The sequence below is a fragment of the Saccopteryx bilineata genome, chromosome 6 (genome assembly GCF_036850765.1).
Source record: "Saccopteryx bilineata isolate mSacBil1 chromosome 6, mSacBil1_pri_phased_curated, whole genome shotgun sequence".
NCBI lineage: Eukaryota > Metazoa > Chordata > Mammalia > Chiroptera > Emballonuridae > Saccopteryx > Saccopteryx bilineata.
This window is the reverse complement of record NC_089495.1, coordinates 124989125-125007416: the sequence shown is the minus strand read 5'-3', so window position 1 is coordinate 125007416 and position 18292 is coordinate 124989125. Positions and strand designations below refer to the sequence as shown.

At 47.0% G+C, this 18292-nt stretch overlaps 1 protein-coding gene across 7 annotated transcripts in view; it reads right to left on the bottom strand.

Annotated features, from left to right (window-relative positions):
• Positions 1-184: 184 nt before the first annotated feature.
• Positions 185-18292, bottom strand: part of AFMID (arylformamidase) — a 27391-nt gene continuing 9283 nt past the window's right edge. Inside the window, exons 4-13 of one of the 7 annotated variants that reach the window (XR_010726091.1) lie at positions 13283-13387; positions 13148-13196; positions 12180-12265; positions 12013-12085; positions 11744-11841; positions 11354-11432; positions 11093-11234; positions 10782-10886; positions 6800-7201; positions 185-1425 (exon numbers count right to left, since the gene is read on the bottom strand). Coding sequence is in view for 6 of the 7 variants with exons in the window: in XM_066235721.1 (XP_066091818.1) it covers positions 7109-7201; positions 10782-10886; positions 11093-11234; positions 11354-11432; positions 11744-11841; positions 12013-12085; positions 12180-12265; positions 13148-13196; positions 13283-13387 (830 nt within the window). In the remaining variant the exon portion in view is untranslated. Of the gene's footprint in view, positions 1426-6470; positions 7202-10776; positions 10887-11092; positions 11235-11353; positions 11433-11743; positions 11842-12012; positions 12086-12179; positions 12266-13147; positions 13197-13282; positions 13388-18292 lie in introns of those variants that run through there. The other 6 variants (XM_066235724.1, XM_066235721.1, XM_066235722.1 and 3 more) reach the window with 6 other exon arrangements.

Genomic DNA, 18292 nt, shown 5'->3' with positions numbered 1-18292 from the left:
CCAATTTTTTTTTAATTTTATTTATTTATTTTTAGAGAGGAGAGGGAGAGACAGAGAAAGAGAGAGAGAGAAGGGGGGGAGGAGCTGGAAGCATCAACTCCCATATGTGCCTTGACCAGGCAAGCCCAGGGCTTCGAACCGGCGACCTCAGCATTTCCAGGTCGACGCTTTATGCACTGCGCCACCACAGGTCAGGCCCTTGGGTCCAATTTTTAACATCTCAGTTTGGTAACTAAAATGATCTTGAGGCTTATATCAGTTTAAATAAAGACACTTACCATATGCTGCTTCAGTCATTGTCAAATTTTGTTTGGTTCATTTCTACCAGTCACAGTCATTATGAATTGTTTAAGAAGCTGGTGGCTTGGATTTATTCCTCAGCTTAATTTATGAGAAGATTGTGAGCAATTTTGTGAAATAGAAAGGGGAGAGAAAACCTTACCGAGACAGACAAGGAGATCCATACTGAGGTGGGAAGGAGAGGGAGGCTGTTGCTTCTATTCATTGCTAGATTCTCGGGGCCAAAGGTTTCCCTGGTTAACACGAGGTCAAGTCCACTTTCTTTGACCCCTGAGAGTTGTTTTCTCACAACACTGCTGTCACATCAATTTCTGAACTTTGCCCACCAGAGACTTCGAAGCAACAGATGCTTGTGTTTAGTCATGTCTCTTTATTTAAAAGCAGGGGCTAGTCATCTCTCCTCAAGTTTATTAGTCACTTAAACTTCATGAATTATCTGTTCATGTCTTTGCCCATTTTTCTGTGGGGTTACTGAGGTTTTCCCTACTGTTTGGTGAAGGTTTGTACACAGAAGGGGCTTAACCTCACGTGTCATGTCCTTCAGCCCTGAACCCAGTTTGTTTGTCTTTTGACCTTGTCATGTTTAAATCTTCATGCAGTTTGCCCCAGCCAGGTAGCTCAGTTGGTTAGAGCATTGTCCCAACATACCAAGGTTGTGGGCTTGATCCCCCATCAGGATACATATAAGAGTTAACCATTAGAATGCATCAATAAGTGGAACAGCAAAGTAATTTTTCAAAAAAAAACAAAACACAATCAATAGTTTTTAAAAATTAAATTTTTATGCAGTCTGTTTCTTTGCTCATTTTCTCTCTGGCTCTTGTTTTCTATTTCTGGTTGTCTTCTGTTGTTTGGATGTTTTGGCCATGCTGAGAAGGGCTTGTTCCACTCTAAGATGTCTTATGCAAGTTCTTCATTGATGATTTCTTCTGGCTTTGGTTTTGTGTTGACATCTTGACCGCCTATCCCTCAGAAGTATGCCAATGGAGGGTGTGTGAAGAGGGTTCAGATTCACATCTTCCACAATCCAGCCAGTTGCCCCACACCATTTTTGTTCAGTGAGTAGCATCGCTCAGTGGGTTAAAGCAGCTTTCTCACATACTAAACTCCCTTACGGTCTGGGACCTGAGTAAATGGAGACGCAGAGCTGTGACATTCGAATAAAAGCTATAAAATATATTAATAGGCTTTAGAAATAACTTCAAAGGAACTAGTCCAGTAAACAGGTGAGCCCAGACTCCCAGGATGGCTAGGAGCTGAAGAGTCCTTGAGATAGAGAAGTCGTTAGACTCCCCGGATGGTTAGGAGCTAAGGAGTCCTTGAGATAAGGAAGTCACAAGAACTCCTAAGACAGTAAATGTAACCACATCCTAGGGGATAGATAGGGATATTTCCAGCTGGGGCTTTCAACTGTATGACTGGTTACTAAGGCACGTGACTAGAATTTAATTTGGGGGAGCCAATTGCTAAATGCCAAATTTGCTTCTGTATGAACTGCTTGCTTGCTATGCTATAAGAACCCCTAGACTGTAGGCGCTCGGTGTGGCTCTTGTGACTACCACTTGAGTTCACCCCTGCGCAGGTTTGTTTTGTTTTGTTTTCTTTTTCTCTTGGCCATAAAACTTTGTCTGAAACTCTCCAAACGTCTCCAGTGTTTGTTTTACCCGGCGAGTGCAACAAGAGCCACTGGCAGAAGTCTGGAGAAGGCAGGGAATCCAGGATGAAAACCAGGCTCCAGGCGCCCTCCCCGTGGAGCTCCCAATGCTAGGCAACTACAGGGGGCGCCACCCTGACCTTCTCCAGTCTGGAAGGAGAGTTTCCAGGCCACACAGAACACTCCAAGTGAGCTTGAAAGGCAAAGGACAGGGACAGGGAGGAACTCTAAGTCCTTGAGGACCCGGCTGACCGCCCAGCCCTGGGTGTCCTGGAGGACTGCCTTCCAGGGCAGGGCAGGGCCACCACAGTGACAACCCTAAAGGAGAGCAGGCAATGACCAGGTGCCCCTTACCCTCCCCAGAGAAGGTGTCCAGCAGCCTACGGGAGTTAAAAAACTACCCGTGTCCTTGGTCTTTGTCAGAACAGGGCGTTCCTGTCCTTTCCCCAGCTGAAGGGCTGGGCAGAGGGCACAATGAGAGGACTCGTTAGTCCTCCAGCTCCATGTGGGCCTGCTGACCTCTATGCTTCCAGTGTCATGGTGTTTGGGTAGCTTCCTGTTTTCTGATTTTAAATTAAATTTAGAAAAAATAGTGCAAGGAAGACTCATATACCTTTTCCCCACATTTTCTAACTGGTTTACATTTTGCCTGTTTATTTTATTATCCTCATTCTGTCTCCATATGTGTGTATACACACACACATGCATATACACACATATGCGTGTGTATGTATATACAGTATACATATACATATTTTTAACTTTTTAAACTCATTTTCTAGAGAGGAGAGAGAGAAACAGGGAGAGACAAAGGGAGAAAGAAAAGTGGGGGAGGAGCAGGAAGCATCAACTCCCATATGTGCCTTGACCAGGCAAGCCCAGGGATTTGAACCAGCAACCTCAGTGTTCCAGGTTGACGCTTTATTTTTTATTTTATTTTACTTTACTTTATTTTTTGTGATAGAGATAGAGAGAAGGACAGATAGGGACAAACAGGCAGGAAGAGGATGAGCATCAGTTCTTCATTGCAGCACCTTAGTTGTTCATTGATTGCTTTCTCATATGTGCCTTGACCAGGGGGTTACAACAGAGCAAGTGATCCCTTGTTTAAGCCAGTGACCTTGGGCTCAAGTCAGCGACCTTGGGCTTCAAGTCAGCAGCCTTTGGGCTCAAGCCAGCGACCATGGGGTCATGTCTATGATCTCACACTCAAGCCAGTGTCCTCGCACTCAAGCTAGATGAACCCAAGCTCAAGCAGGGGACCTTGGGGTTTTGAACCTGGGTCCTCTGTGTCCCAGTCTGATGCTCTATCCAATGCGCTACCACAGGTCAGGCTATGTATATATGTATATTTTTTACTTGAGCCATTTAAGAGTAAGTTGAAGGCATCCTGACTCTTTACCCTTAAATATTTCATTCTCTCACATTATCAGAGCATAATTGCCCAAATCAGCAAATTTAGCATTGATCAGTTATTTAATCTCAGTCTATTTAATGTAACTTTTATGGTCAATTAAAATGTTTATAGAAATATAAAGAGGAAATAATACTTGATAAAAGGAAATGAAACTTGCCCACAATTTCACCTTGTCAGTTGACTATTAACATACGCATGTAGCCTGATCAGATGGTGGCACAGTGGACAGAGCGTCGAACTGGGATGAGAAGGGCCCAGGTTCAAAACCCCAAGGTCGCTGGCTTGAGCATGGGCTCATCCAGCTTGAGGGCGGGCTAACCAGTTTGAGCACGGGGTCGCTGGCTTGAGCGTGGGATCATAAACATTATCCCATTGTTGCTGGCTTGAGCCCAAGGTCACTGGCTTGAGTCTAGGATCACTGGCTTGAGCAAGGGATCACTCGCTCTGCTGTAGCCCCCCAGTCAAGGCACATATGAGAAAGCAATGAACCAACAAGCAATCAACGAACAACTAAGATGCCGCAACAAAGAATTGATGCTTTTCATCTCTCTCCCTTCCTGTCTGTCCCTCTCTGACTTGCTCTGTCTCTGTCAAAAATGAAAACAAAAAACCCAAAAAAAACATACATGTGTAGTCTCCTACCTTTTTTCTGTCCCTACAGACACCTGTGTAGAGCATGTCATGTGCCTGTATGTGTGTCTCTGTTCCCTTAAATAAAAACAGGATCACACAGCGGTAACACGTTTTTGTTTTGTCCTTTGCTTACCTTAGGGCATTTTGCCTTCAAACAGCATAACCTAAGACAGCAATGCTCAACGCCTCATGTGGTGCCTGGGTTTCCTGTCAGCAGCTGTGAGGTGTCCCATCAGGAATTTGTTACAAATATTAAATGAAGTCCTACTTTAAAAATTTCCTTTAAAAATCTAGAGCAATTCAAGTTACATCCAGGTCATTCTCATTTGCATGCATCCTGAAGGCTTTTGGAGTATTCTCTCCTTTCTCTCCTTTCTCACCTTTCTCCCCTTCCTTCCTTCCTTCCTTCCTTCCTTCCTTCCTTCCTTCCTTCCTTCCTTCCTTCCTTCCTTCCTTCCTCCCTCCCTCCCTCCCTCCCTCCCTCCCTCCCTTCCCTCCTTCCCTCCCTCCTTCCCTCCCTCCTCCCTTCCTCCCTCCCTCCCCCCTCCCTTTCTTTCTTTCTTTCCTGGGCCAACTTTGCTCCAATGGAGCTTTGCTGCGGGAGAGGAAGAGAGAGATAGAAAGAAAGGAGAGGGGGAAGGGTGGAGAATCAGATGGGTGCTTCTTCTGTGTGCCCTGGCCGGGAATTGAACCTGGGACATCCACATGCCGGGCCGATGCTCTACCGCTGAGACAACTGTCCAGGGCTTTGCTTTTTTATTATTTTAACGTTTCAAGTTACAGACTACATCTAAATATTCATCACATTCTTATCCTAAAAGATACATAGAACCCAGAAGCCAACAGTACATTCCACACTTCCCACTCCACCCCCTCCCCAAAGGGAAGAGAGATGTGTGGGAGGTCTAACTCTTCCCCGTATTCACAGAGGCACAAGCACATTCAGAAACAGGACACTTTGTAAGTTTTATATTAGGTGACATCACTGATGGTAATCTATTTTATCATGAAGCATCTGCTTTGGTCATGTAATTTTTAAAAAAAATCAGATTCCCACAGCTAAGAATTAACCCAGCAGCTGGGAATTATATATATATATATATATATATATATATATATATATATATATATATATTTTTTTTTTTTTTTTAATTTATTGATTTGAGAGAGACAGGAAGGGAGAGAGAGGGAGGAGAGCAAGAAGCTTCAAGTCATAGTTGCTTCACTTTAGTTGTTCATTGATTGCTTCTTGTATGTGCCTTAACTGGGCAGCTCAAGCTAAGCCAGTTACTCCTTGTTCAAGCCAGTGAGCTTGGGCTCATGCCAGTAACCTTTGAGCAGAAGTCAGTGACCTTGGGATCATTACTATGATCCCATGCTTAAATTGGTGAGCCCACACTCAAATTGGTGGCTCAAGCCAGCAACCTTTGGCTTCAAGCCAGAGACCTTTGGGTTTAAGCCAGTGACCTTGGGATCATATTGATCCCACATTCAAGCTGGTGAGCTTGGGGTTTCGAACTGGGACCTCATTGTTTCAGTCGGTGCTTTATCCACTGCACTACCACCAGTCAGGCTCATCATATAATTCTGTGCCTGAATATTCTGTAAACATAGATCTCAATCTAATGGCCATGTGGTGGCTGGCTGCTCAGATGTACTTAGACCTTATTGACAGATATTGAGACTACTTTTTTCCCCCTATAATCAACCATTTTTGAACTGCAAGGTATTCAGAGTGAGGCAGAGAGGCAGTGGGATGTGGTGGGCAGAGGAAACTTGTGGCTTTCATTGTTGTCACGGTCAAGGTAGTATCCCCGAGGCTAACATCCCAGGGCTTTCAGCGACAGACCCCAATGTTATGAGGAGCCACGGACCGAATGGACAAAGCAGTGAAACAAAAGGCAGAAGTGGTCTGGGAAGCTTTTACAGAAGGAGTAACAGCCCTGGCCGGGTGGCTCAGCGGTAGAGCGTTGGCCTGGCGTGCGGGGGACCCGGGTTCGATTCCCGGCCAGGGCACATAGGAGAAGCGCCCATTTGCTTCTCCATTCCCCCCCCCTCCTTCCTCTCTGTCTCTCTCTTCCCCTCCCGCAGCCAAGGCTCCATTGGAGCAAAGATGGCCCGGGCGCTGGGGATGGCTCCTTGGCCTCTGCCCCAGGCGCTAGAGTGGCTCTGGTCGTGGCAGAGCATCGCCCCCTGGTGGGCAGAGCGTCCGCCCCTGGTGGGTGTGCTGGGTGGATCCTGGTCCGGCGCATGCGAGAGTCTGTCTGACTGTCTCTCCCCGTTTCCAGGTTCAGAAAAAATACAAAAAAAAAAAAAAAAAAAAGGAGGAGTAACAAACTTTTCTGAAAAAAGCCAGCTCATAAATACGTTAGCTTTGGGGACCATGCAGTCTCTGACACAGCAACCCAGCTCCGCTGTTGTAGCTCCAAAGCCACCACAGACAATTTGTAAATAAATGAACGTGGCTGGGCTCCAATGAAACTTTATTTGTGGATTTGAATTTTATACAACTTTAAAAAAAAAAGATTTTATTCATTCATTTTAGAGAGGAGAGAGAGAGACAGAAGGGGGGAGGAGCAGGAAGCATCAACTGCCATATGTGCCTTGACCAGGCAAGCCCAGGGTCTTGAACCAGCAACCTCAGCATTCCAGGTTGATGCTTTATCCACAAGCTGAACTTTATATAACTTTTACAGATCACGAAAGAATATTCTTTTCTAATTTGTTTTAAAAGGTTTATGGGCAGCAAGCTGGAGAGAAGTGTACGAAAGGTTAGGAGCTGTCATTTCTGTCACCTTTCTCAGAAGGTGGGGTGGGCAGGGTGGAGGGTCAGACTTGGTAAGAAGTGGTTCCCGGCATCATGCAGCATTGTCTTGGGCGGGACCATCCCTGGAGTGGCTGAATCCAGGCCAGGGCATGCAGTGGAGACCTGTATTCCTGCTGAGAGCAGTGGGAAGAATGGGCTCTTGCCAGGGCAAGTGGACAAACAGGGGTTACCAGGCTCTGGGGAAGTGGAGGCTGGAAGAAGGGGGCAGTGGTCAGGCCCCTTGGAGAAGCATCACAAGTTGGGTGCACGTCATCTGGGGTTCAGGAGCCATCAGAACTCATGGAAGATTGTTTTCAAAATAATCTGCATCAGGAAGAAAGACACAAGCCCCAGAATTGGAAAGGTTCTTGTGAGCGCTCTCAGGATGAATCTGATGAAAGAAACAGGCTGCATTACTGATCACAGAAATGCAACTCAGGAGTCCTTTCCCACCTCCCTTCAGAAATGTTCTATCTAATGCAGCGCCCAGGACTGTGTAGACTTACCGCCTGGTCACTATCCATTTGTGTGTGACCCACAAGCCAAGAATGGCTTTATGTTTTTAAACAGTTGAAAAGAGGCCTGACCAGGCGGTGGCACAGTGGATAGAGTGTTGGACTGGGATGTGGAGGACCCAGGTTCGAGACCTTAAGGTCGCTAACTTGAGCGTGGCTTACCTGCTTGGACCCAAGGTCACTGGCTCGAGCAAGGGGTTACTCGGTCTGCTGTAGCCCCACGGTCAAGGCACATATGAGAAATCAATCAATGGACAACTAGGGCGATGCAATGAAGAATTGATGCTTCTCATCTCTCTCCCTTCCTGTCTGTCTGTCCCTATCTGTCCTTCTCTCTGATTGTCTCTGCCACAAAAAAACCAAAACCAAAAAAATCCCCCCAAAGTTGAAAAGAAATCCAAAAAATATATTATTTATGGATAGGTAAAAATTGTATAAAATTCTTATTTCACGGGGAGAATCCCTTTGTAAACTATATGATTGTCTAATCACAATGCTGTACACTTGAAACCAACATAAGAGTGCAACCATAATTTTAAAATGAAAATTTAAAAATAGTGTAAAATTCAAATTTTAGCATCCATAAAATAAAGTCTGATTGGAGCCTCACCACATTCGCTCATTTACAAATTGTGGCAGACAGCCTCTGAGATACAGCAGCAGAACTGGACATTTGTATAGGAGACCGATGGCTCCCAAATCCTAAAATGTTTATTCTTAGGTTTTTGATTCAGTTTTTAAAGATTTTATTTATTCATTTTATATATATATATTTTTTATTTATTTATTTATTTATTTATTTTTTTACAGAGATAGAGAGTGAGTCAGAGAGAGGGATAGACAGGGACAGACAGACAGGAACGGAGAGAGATGAGAAGCATCAATCATCAGTTTTTTCATTGCGTGTTGTAACACCCCAGCTGCCCATTGATTGCTTTCCCACATGTGCCCCGACCACGAGCCTTCAGCAGATCGAGCAACCCCCTGCTGGAGCCAGCGACCTTGGGTTCAAGCTGGTGGGCCTTCTGCTCAAACCAGATGAGCCCGCGCTCAAGCTGGTGACCCCGGGGCCTCGAACCTGGGTCCTCTGCATCCCAGTCCGACACTCCATCCACTGTGCCACCACCTGGTCAGGCTATATTTATTTTATATTTATTTTATTTAGAGAGGAGAGAGAGAGAAGGAGGAGGAGCAGGAAACATCAACTCCCATATGTGCCTTGACTGGCAAGCCTAGGGTTTCAAAACAGTAACCTGAGCGTTCCAGGTTGATGCTTTATCCACTGCGCCACACAGGTCAGGCTATTTTCTTAGGTTCTCCAAAAGATTTATTTCTTAGGTTTTCCAAGAGATGTCATTTAGGAGTGTTTGTTAAAAAAAGAAAAAATGCATGATCATGGTAGACCATGGAAATGAATTCCAAACACGTCCTCCTGACACCACTGGTGGACAGTTCTTTTCCTGCGCACCCTATGCCCCAAAGGCCCAGCTGTCTAAGTATGTGAGCTAGGAATATGTTGGAGCCACTATCTCTGTTTCTGCCTCCACTTGTGAATCAACATGATATGTCCTAATTTTCATGCACTGTTTCATCACCTGAGTCTACCGTAATTTAACCCCATGGGACATTTAGGTTGTTTCCAAGTTTTGAACCTGAATAAAGCTGTGGAGACTATCTTTGTGTGTTTTTGTGATTTTCCTGTCCAGATTCCAGAGGAATTCCTGAGTCAGCAGGTTTGGGCCAAACAGTCGGGGCCGCATGAGCTTCCAGCAGCAGACCTGGAGGCGATGACCCTTGCTGCCTATTCACCTGTTCACTAGCATGGAACATTGTTAGAACTCAAACATTCCGAGTGAAAGGTGTTTAAGTGCCTGACCAGGTGGTGGCGCAGTGGATAGAGTGTTGGACTGGGACACAGAGGACCCAGGTTCAAAAACCTGAGGTCACTGGCTTGAGTGCAGGCTCATCCAGCTTGAGCATGGGGTTGCTGGCTTGAGCGTGGGATCATAGACATGACCCCATGGTCGCTGGCTTGAGCCCAAGGTTGCTGGCTTGAGCAAGGGGTCACCTACTCTGCTGTAGCTCCCTGGTCAAGGCACATATGAGAAAGCAATCAATAACTAAGGTGCCAATGAAGAATTGATGCTTCTAATCTCTCTCCCTTCCTGTCTGTCAAAAACAAAAAAAGAAGGTGTTCAAGTTACATTTCTATGATCTTTAATCTTCCCCCATGGTTATTGGCTATTTCTATTTTAAAATGGTCTCTTACTCTTTGTCTATTTTCCACTTATTTTAGTTCTTAAAAATTTTATTTTAAATTTATCTACTTGAGAGAGAGAGAGGGGGAGAGACATCGACTTGTTGTCCCACTTGTTTATGCATTGGTTGATTTTTGTATGTGCCCTGACCAGAGATCCAACCTACAACCCTGGTGTATCAGGGCAGCACTCCAACCAACTGAGCTACCTGATAAGTGGCCCTGGCCACTTATCTCAGTTCATAAAGAGAAAGAATTTATTTCTTTTTTTTTATTTTTTAAATTATTTATTTTATTTATTTATATTTTTTTACAGATAGATAGGGACAGACAGACAAGAACGGAGATGAGAAGCATCAATCACTAGTTTTTTGTTGCAACACCTTAGTTGTTCACTGATTGCTTTCTCATATGTGCCTTGATCATGGGGCTACAGAAGACAGAGTGACCCTCTGCTCAAGCCTGCGACCTTGGGTCCAAGCTGGTGAGCTTTGCTCAAACCAGATGAGCCCGCACTCAAGCTGGTGACCTCGGGATCTCGAACCTGGGTCCTCTGCATCCCAGTCCAACACTCTATTCACTGCGCCACCACCTGGTCAGGTGAATTTATTTCTTGATTAGAAAGAGCTCTTTATATAGTAAGGATACTAACCATGTGAATGAAAACTGAATGCTAGAAAAGCCCAACAGACGTGGCAGCTGATTGAAAACTGAAGTTTGTCAAGTACCCACTTGCCCAGAAAAAAGTAGTACCTTTTCCTGCCAGGTCCATGGCACATATTTTTGCCAGTTTATCCTTTGACTTTAAAAAGGATTTTCCATATTAAAACTGCAATAAACATTTACATACCAGATTCACCTGTCCCTTCCTGTATGAAGTTGACTTTGCTTTCATGCTGAGACACGGACAGGCTTACACCGTCTCGTACCTGCCTTTCCCCGTCCACCCCGTGCAGATCCCAACCTGTGTGCCCAGGACCAGACCCTGCAGATCACTTGGGGCTGATTTGCAGGGCGGTGAAGTACAGGAAGCAAGCATGGCACTTGATTCCTATCGTCAGGTCCCCCAAACTTAGGTTCTCCAGCCTCCTGGACACCAGAAAACCAGCCCAGTGGCTCCTCTGTGCTCCCTGCCTCCCCACCTGTCCTCATGTATAGGGGCAGGATCCATGCTGTTCACCAGGAGGGACGCACCCCACCTGGTTGAGCATATAGTCCTTCTGGGTTAGTTTCCAGATGATCTCAAAGTGATCCACATCATGAAGTTCTTCAAATGAGGCTTTCCACCCTCTTTGGCAGAGCATCTGGGTAGGAGAAATGAGGAAGGGGGAATATGAGGCTGCAGGAGTGGAGAGAGGGGCTCTCACACTGTGCCTGACATAAACCAGGTGCTCACTAAGCATCTGATTAAGTAAATAATGGTCTCAGAGTCATTTGACTGAAATAAAGATAAGGATCATGAGACTGCATGACTTTCAACCTCCAGCCCAAAGCAAGATGCTCGGGGTACCTGATAAAATTCTCTGGACTGTCGGTGGAATTCGGGGCTGTCGTGTTGGCCCACAACCACTAGCACATGGCAGGCGGGATCCACAGGCTGCTTGGGGGCCACCTTGAGCTGCAGCTGTGGGCTGTTTCTCCAAGCATCTTCCCTGGTACGGGTGGGGTGGGGAGGGGCAACTCAGGACAGAGAAAAGCCTGTGCCTCACCTCTCCCCCTCCCCCTCCTTGCAGGTGCTAGGCCAGCTAGGGAAGGAAGGGGAGTGACTCACAAGGTCAAGAGGAGAGGGATGTTCACAGAGGTGTGTGTGATGGGCTCCAGGTCGTAGATCCCACTTACCAGGAAAAAGCCTGTAAAGGTAAAACAGTGGGAAGACCCAGTGGGAAGTGAGGCCATCACTCCACCAAGACCAGGTCTCAAGCAGGCACCATGTGGGCAAAATGGGGCCAAACCAGGCTCCGGGGCCAGGCCAGGCTCCAGGGTCAGGGGGGCAAGACCAGACTAGGGGGCAGAGGAGAAGCAAACAGGCGCTGCTTACAGAGCTCAAAACCCCTAGGTCAAGCCAAGCACGAGCATTGGATTTTGAGCAGTTAATGCAGACCCGCAAGCCCAACAAGGGAGGGTGAAGGCTGCCCAGCCAGGCTGCAGTCTCTATGGAAACCTTTGAGGTTGGGCATGAGTCCATGCTTGGTCCAGTTAACCAGGAGCATCATGGCGGCCAGGTGGGCCCCAGCTGAGTGTCCACACAGATAAATTCCCCTGGGATGAGTCAGAGAAGAGAGCTAGGTTTGCACTTGGTTTCCTCAAAATATCAGGCATCCCAACTTGTTCTCTATTCCATGGGCCAGAAAGGCAGCTGGGCTGCATCGAAGGGCCTGAACCCAGTGTACTCCCCCACCGCATCATCCGACATCCTCTAATGATACCCACTTATTGGACAGATACCGCCTCTGGACAAACGCGATGCCCCGGGTGACCTGGTCTACCATCTGGTCCAGGGTGCCTGCACAGAGAGCATGAACCAGGCTAGGCTCTGTCAGGGGCTCACTCCCTTCCAAACCCCATCAGCCCCCAAGCTGCAGGACCACCCTCATTACCTTTGGGGGCAATGTCATAAGCCATGATCACCACGGCCACTCCCTGAGCTGTCAGTTGGTTGACCATGAAGGCTGATGCATCTTTACTATAGAAAGCGACAAAGGTGTGACAACTGGAGGCAATGTGGCCACCATGCTGCTTCTGTGTCCTGTCCACCCACAGCACTGTCCCTCTCTGACCTGTGTGGTGTGGAAAAGATAGGTTCTGCCCCTGCCACATCACATGCAAGCTATGGGACCTTCGGGACTTCATTTAACCTTTAAGCCTATTTCCTTGTCTGGACGATTATGCTCTTTCTCTTCAGGGCTGTGTATGAGAACTGAAGGAGGTCTGACATGTAGAGACTGTCACATAGCAAAGGATAAAGGTGCAATAAATGAACTGTGAACATGAATGTATGAGGGTGGGTTCCTATCACAGGCACTTCCTGAGATAGAGACTCCCTGTGGCTTTCCCTTTGATTACAAAGTGGACTAATCATACTTCTCACTGAACTATAGTGGGTCAAACAGTGTCCTCTGAAAAGATATGTCCACATTCTAGCCCCTAGTGCCTTCAAATATGACCTTATCTGGAGATAGGGTCTTTGCAGATGTAATTAAGAATCTTGAGATGAGATGACCCTTAATTTAGGATGGGCTCTAACTTCAGTAACTGGTGATATTATACGAGAAAAGAGGAACTCTGAGATACAGAGACACAAGGCCATGAGATGATAGAGGCTGAGCGTGGACTGATGCTGCCACAAGCCAAGGAAGGCCAAGAGCCACCAGAAGCAGGATGGGTCCTCCTCTAAGGCCTTTGGAGGGAGCATGGCTCTGTTGATACCTTGGTCTTAGGCTTCCAGCCCCAGAACTGTGACAAGCCCCCCAGTGTGGGGGAATTTGGGGCCGCAGTCCCAGGACACTCACAGGCCAGCGAGAGAGGAACCTGCTTTGTCTCTCCTCATCCAGATTTCCTGACCTACCTGCCACTCTGCCAGTATCCTCCATGAAGGAACAAAAGGAAAGGCAGGGCTGGAAGACAGACAGAACGCGGGCTGCAGGCTGAGGCAGGGATCCCAGCTGAGCACTGCAAAGGGACTGCCAGCTCCTCTGCTCACCTTCAGATTCTGCCTTGGGAAAGTAGATGTCTAGCTTCTCCCCTCCACCATCTCCATAGGGGATGTTCAGCAGGCTCACCCTGGTGGCCCGAGCCCTCTCGGTGGCTGTCTCAAGGCAATGGACAAATTGCTGTCAGTACAAACTCAGGGAGCAGAAATTCCGATTGTCTTTCAGGTAGAAATCTTTTCACAAAAAGCCCCTGTGGGTTGACCAGTTGGCTCCAGCTGACAATGCTCCCCCAAGTCCTCATGACCCTGGGCTGGGTTGTAAGGCACCCCACATGGTTTGTTACAAAAAGACTAGACTGGCCTATTCAAGTGGAGCCACCACTACCTGCAGACCTCTGCCTGTAGATGAGCTTGTGGTTCTGAGAGGCACCATTCTAATCACTTAGCATGTGTGTTATACTTTGCTACATGCTCTGGGAAGTACTAGAAACTCTTCCCAGCAATTGGAAAAACAATCTTCTAAGGCAGGGGTCCCCAAACTACGGCCCGCGGGCCACATGCAGCACCCTGAGGCCATTTATCCGGCCCCGCCACACTTCTGGAAGGGGCAACTCTTTCATAGGTGGTCAGTGGAGGAGCATAGTTCCCATCGAAATACTGGTCAGTTTGTTGATTTAAATTTACTTGTTTGTTATTTTAAATATTGTATTTGTTCCTGTTTTGTTTTTTTACTTTAAAATAAGATATGTGCAGTGTGCATAGGGATTTGTTCATAGTTCTTTTTATAGTCCGGCCCTCCAACGGTCTGAGGGACGGTGAACTGGCCCCCTGTGTAAAAAGTTTGGGGACCCCTGTTCTAAGGAAACAAGATATAAGTCACTTGAAATAAGTAATGAAACAACATGCTATATATAATTAGGTGCAAGATGGGAGAGGTCAGTGTGATGTAAAAATTGGCTAGCACTTGGGTTGGAAGAAAGGAGGAAAGGTATTGAAGGGAACTGTTAAGTACTGTGTATAAACACCACAGGTATGGGCATGGGAAAGGACTTCATATGTTCATCCTGCTGTAAAAATGACCCAAAGAGCTCCTCCAACAACCACTGAAATCCAGGGAGCTTAGCTCCCTCCAACTGAGTACATGGTAAGCTCTTTCGGAGGGGAACTGGGAAATGTGTCAAAGCTTAAGGATGGGCCTTAACTTGGGGCCCACCCTAAATTAAGGGTGATCTCTTATCCTTGATGTATAAGTCTTTATCCACATATTTATTATTTTTAAAAATCAGGAATATTTCCAAGCATTTGTTTTAAAGATGCTCACAGTAATGCTATTACAATAATAAAGCACTGGTCATAGCCCAAGTGACCTCTAATAGAAGACCGATTAGGCCCTGGCCGGTTGGCTCAGCGGTAGAGCGTCGGCCTGGCGTGCGGGGGACCCGGGTTTGATTCTCGGCCAGGGCACATAGGAGAAGCGCCCATTTGCTTCTCCACCCCCACCTCCCCCCTCTTTCCTCTCTGTCTCTCTCTTCCCCTCCCGCAGCCAAGGCTCCATTGGAGCAAAGATGGCCCGGGCGCTGGGGATGGCTCCTTGGCCTCTGCCCCAGGCGCTAGAGTGGCTCTGGTCGCAGCATAGCAACGCCCCGGAGGGGCAGAGCGTCGCCCCTGGTGGGCGTGCCGGGTGGATCCCGGTCGGGCGCATGCGGGAGTCTGTCTTTCCCCGTTTCCAGGTTCAGAAAAATACAAAAAAAAAAAAAAAAAAAGACCGATTAGCCTGACTGGTGGTGGTGCAGTGGATGGAGCACCGACTGGGATGTTGAGGACCCAGGTTCAAAACACCAAGGTCGCTGGCTTGAGTATGGGTTCACCAGCTTGAGCACAGGATTATTGGCTTGGGTGTGGAATCCTCAACATGATCCCAAGGTTGCTGGCTTGAACAAGGGGTCCCTGGTTTGGCTGGAGCACCCTCCCCCACCCCTGTCAAGGCACATATGAGAAGCAATCAATGAACAACTAAAGTGCTGCAACTATGAGTTGATGCTTCTCATCTCTCTCCCTTCCTGTCTCTCTCTCTCTCTCTCTCTCTCTCTCTCTCGTGAGAGAGAGAGAGAAAGACTGGTTAAATACATTATGGTATGTTCCCTGTCCCTGCTTTATTGTTCATCTCAGCATTCATCATCCTTGACATGTTTCATCTTACTTATGGTCTGTCTGTTGCCCTCCCTAGAATATAAGCTCTGTGAAAATAAGGGTTTGGATTTCCTCACTTCTGTACACCCAGACCTGCCTGATATATGGTAAGCACTTTAAAAAATTGTATGGAAAAAGAAAATGTGTGAGAAATAAAGATTTCAATAAGTAATGCTGGGTCAACTGAATATCCAAATAGTAAAAATAAAAAAATAAAAAGTTTCTTGATCCCTGCCTCACACCATACCAGATCAATTCTGGATGGACTATAGATCCGCATGTGACAGACAACAAAGCTTTTAGAAAACAGCAGAATCTTCGTGACCCCGGAATAGGCAAAGATTGCATAAACAGAACCACAAAGGCACTTTCAAAAGGGGCAAACACTGGTTACACAGAATGTCTCCCAATACTGAGGACTGGCAGGGAGAGACCTGCAACGTGGGGTCCAGATCCCAGAGATCCCCTGGACCCCAACCTCAGTGGCCACAGTGGGACTCAAAAGAACAGTGTGCTCTTCTGGGGTGGGTGATTCTGCAACTCCAGGAGGGGTAAACTTGGTAGGTGAAGGTAGTCTCTATAAATGTTTATAAAAGTGTGCATAAAATGTGCTGTCTCCATTTCAGTTGGGTTGCTCAAGGCCAGAGAAAGATAAAAATGATGGTAAATGCCAAACTTCCCATGCGTCAAAGCCAGGGTGAAGTGGTTGCGAAACCAGTGTGGTCATCACTGACCATGTCTACTGATGCCCTGTCCTCGGAGTGAGGGGACAAAGACAGGGGGGAGCTGTGTTCTGTGGGTCGCCCCTCCTCCCCTGAAGGGATGAGGGGAGATGTCCCACCTCCTAAAGCTTCAAGCGACCAACTGTTCAGAGATCCCGATGTGTGACTTCTGCCAGGATCTAACCCACAGTTAGATCTAACCAGGCCCTGGCTGGAGAGCTTGGCTGGTTAGAGCGTCATCCCCAAGTACAGAGGTTGCCCAGTTTGATCCCTGGTCAGGGCACATACAGGAACAGATTGATGTTCCTGTCTCTCTTGCCCTCTGTCCCTTCCTCTCTCTAAAATCAACAGAAACAAATAAATACATAAACATCAGATCTAACCAGGACAGAACAGGCTCCACATACCATGCGGGGCACAGACCACTCTGCAGGACATATTCAATGAAATCGATGTATTAGTAATTAGATAACTTTTAATTGATGAGTACCATGAGACTTTGTGAATTGAATCAGAATGCATTGTGAGTCTCAGCTGACATGTTTTTTAAAACCTTTATCATATTTTGTACAGTGCTTAAATATTCAGAGGAATTTAATCCTTGAAAGTTATGCACTAACTGATCATCAGTTTAAAATTAAACAAGTGAACACTGGTCCTGGCTGGTTGGCTCAGTGGTAGAGTGTCGGCCTGGCATATGGATGTCGTGGGTTTGATTCCCAGTCAGGGCACACAGGAGATATGACCATCTGCTTCTCCTCCTCTTCCCCTCTCCCTTCTCTCTCTCTTTCTCTCTCTCTTTTCCCCTACTGCAGCCATGGCTCAACTGATTCGAGTGCATTGGCCCGGGGTGCTAAGGATGGCTCTATGGAGCTTCTGTCTCAGGCTCTAAAGTAGCTAGGTTGTGAGCATGTCCCAGATGGACAGAGCATCGGCCCAAGTCAGGGGTTGCTGGTGGATCCTGGTCGGGAAGCTTGTGGGAGTCTATCTCCCCTCCTCTCATTTGGAAAAGAAGAAAAAAAAAAGTAAATGCCATTAGTTTTTCCTATGAAGCAATAACACGTTTACATGGTTAAAAAAAAATACACAAGAAGCTTTTCAGTAAAATGTTCCCCCGCCCCCTGCCAAGGTGGTGACCACCATTATCAATATGGACACAGACTCTCCCTACCTTTAATCCAAATGACAGCATAGTAAATACATTTCTGCCCTGCCTGTTTCACTTGAGATTTCCTGGAGAGCTTTCCAGTCAGTACACAGAGTGTTCCTCATTCTTTTCTCTTTAAAAAAGTTAATTAGTATTTCATCCTATGGCTGCATTTTAATTTGAGACTTTGTGTGTGTGTGTGTGTGTGACAGAGAGAGAGAGACAGAGGGAGGGACAGATAGGGACAGACAGACAGGAAGGGAGAGCGATGAGAAGCATCAATTCTTCACTGCAGCACCTTAGTTGTTCATTGATTGCTTTCTTTATGTGCCTTGACCAGGGAGGCTACAGCAGACCGAGTGATCCCTGTGCTCAAGCCATTGACTTCGGGGTCTCGAACCTGGGTCCTCTGCATCCCAGTCTGACGCTCTATCCACTGCGCCACCGCCTGTTAGGCTCATTTGTTTAAACCAGTCACACCAGTTGCTTGGGACAAACAAATCACAGCCCATCTTCAGGAAATTCTCCCCTCCCTCCTGCCCAGCTCTCCTGGATCCCGGATCCCCTCCCCACCCCCACTGAGATTACCTTGGGTCCCCTTTCTTCCTCCTCTGGAGGGCAGTGACAGCCCGTCACTGCCTCCTGCATGTACCAGCTTGCCCTACCCTATGGCCACATATGTAACAGTCCTAGTGGGCATCACAGTCTGCAGATCCTTAGCTCAAATCAATCCAGGGCTCCAGGGTCAGTTGGCTCCTGCTCCCATAACAAATACCATAGCACAGGCGGCTTAGACTATAGACACTGATTTCTCACAGCTCTGGAGACTGAAAGGCCAAGATCAAGGTGCCAGCAGAACTGGCATCTGGCAGGGGTCCTCCCCTTGGGCTGCATGCAGCCGCCTCCATCTCTGAGCTCACACGCCTCTTCTTTGTGCATGTAACTCTCTCTCCCCGGGGAGGTAAGCTCTCTGGTGTCTCTTTAAACAGTCCTCCAGGATCA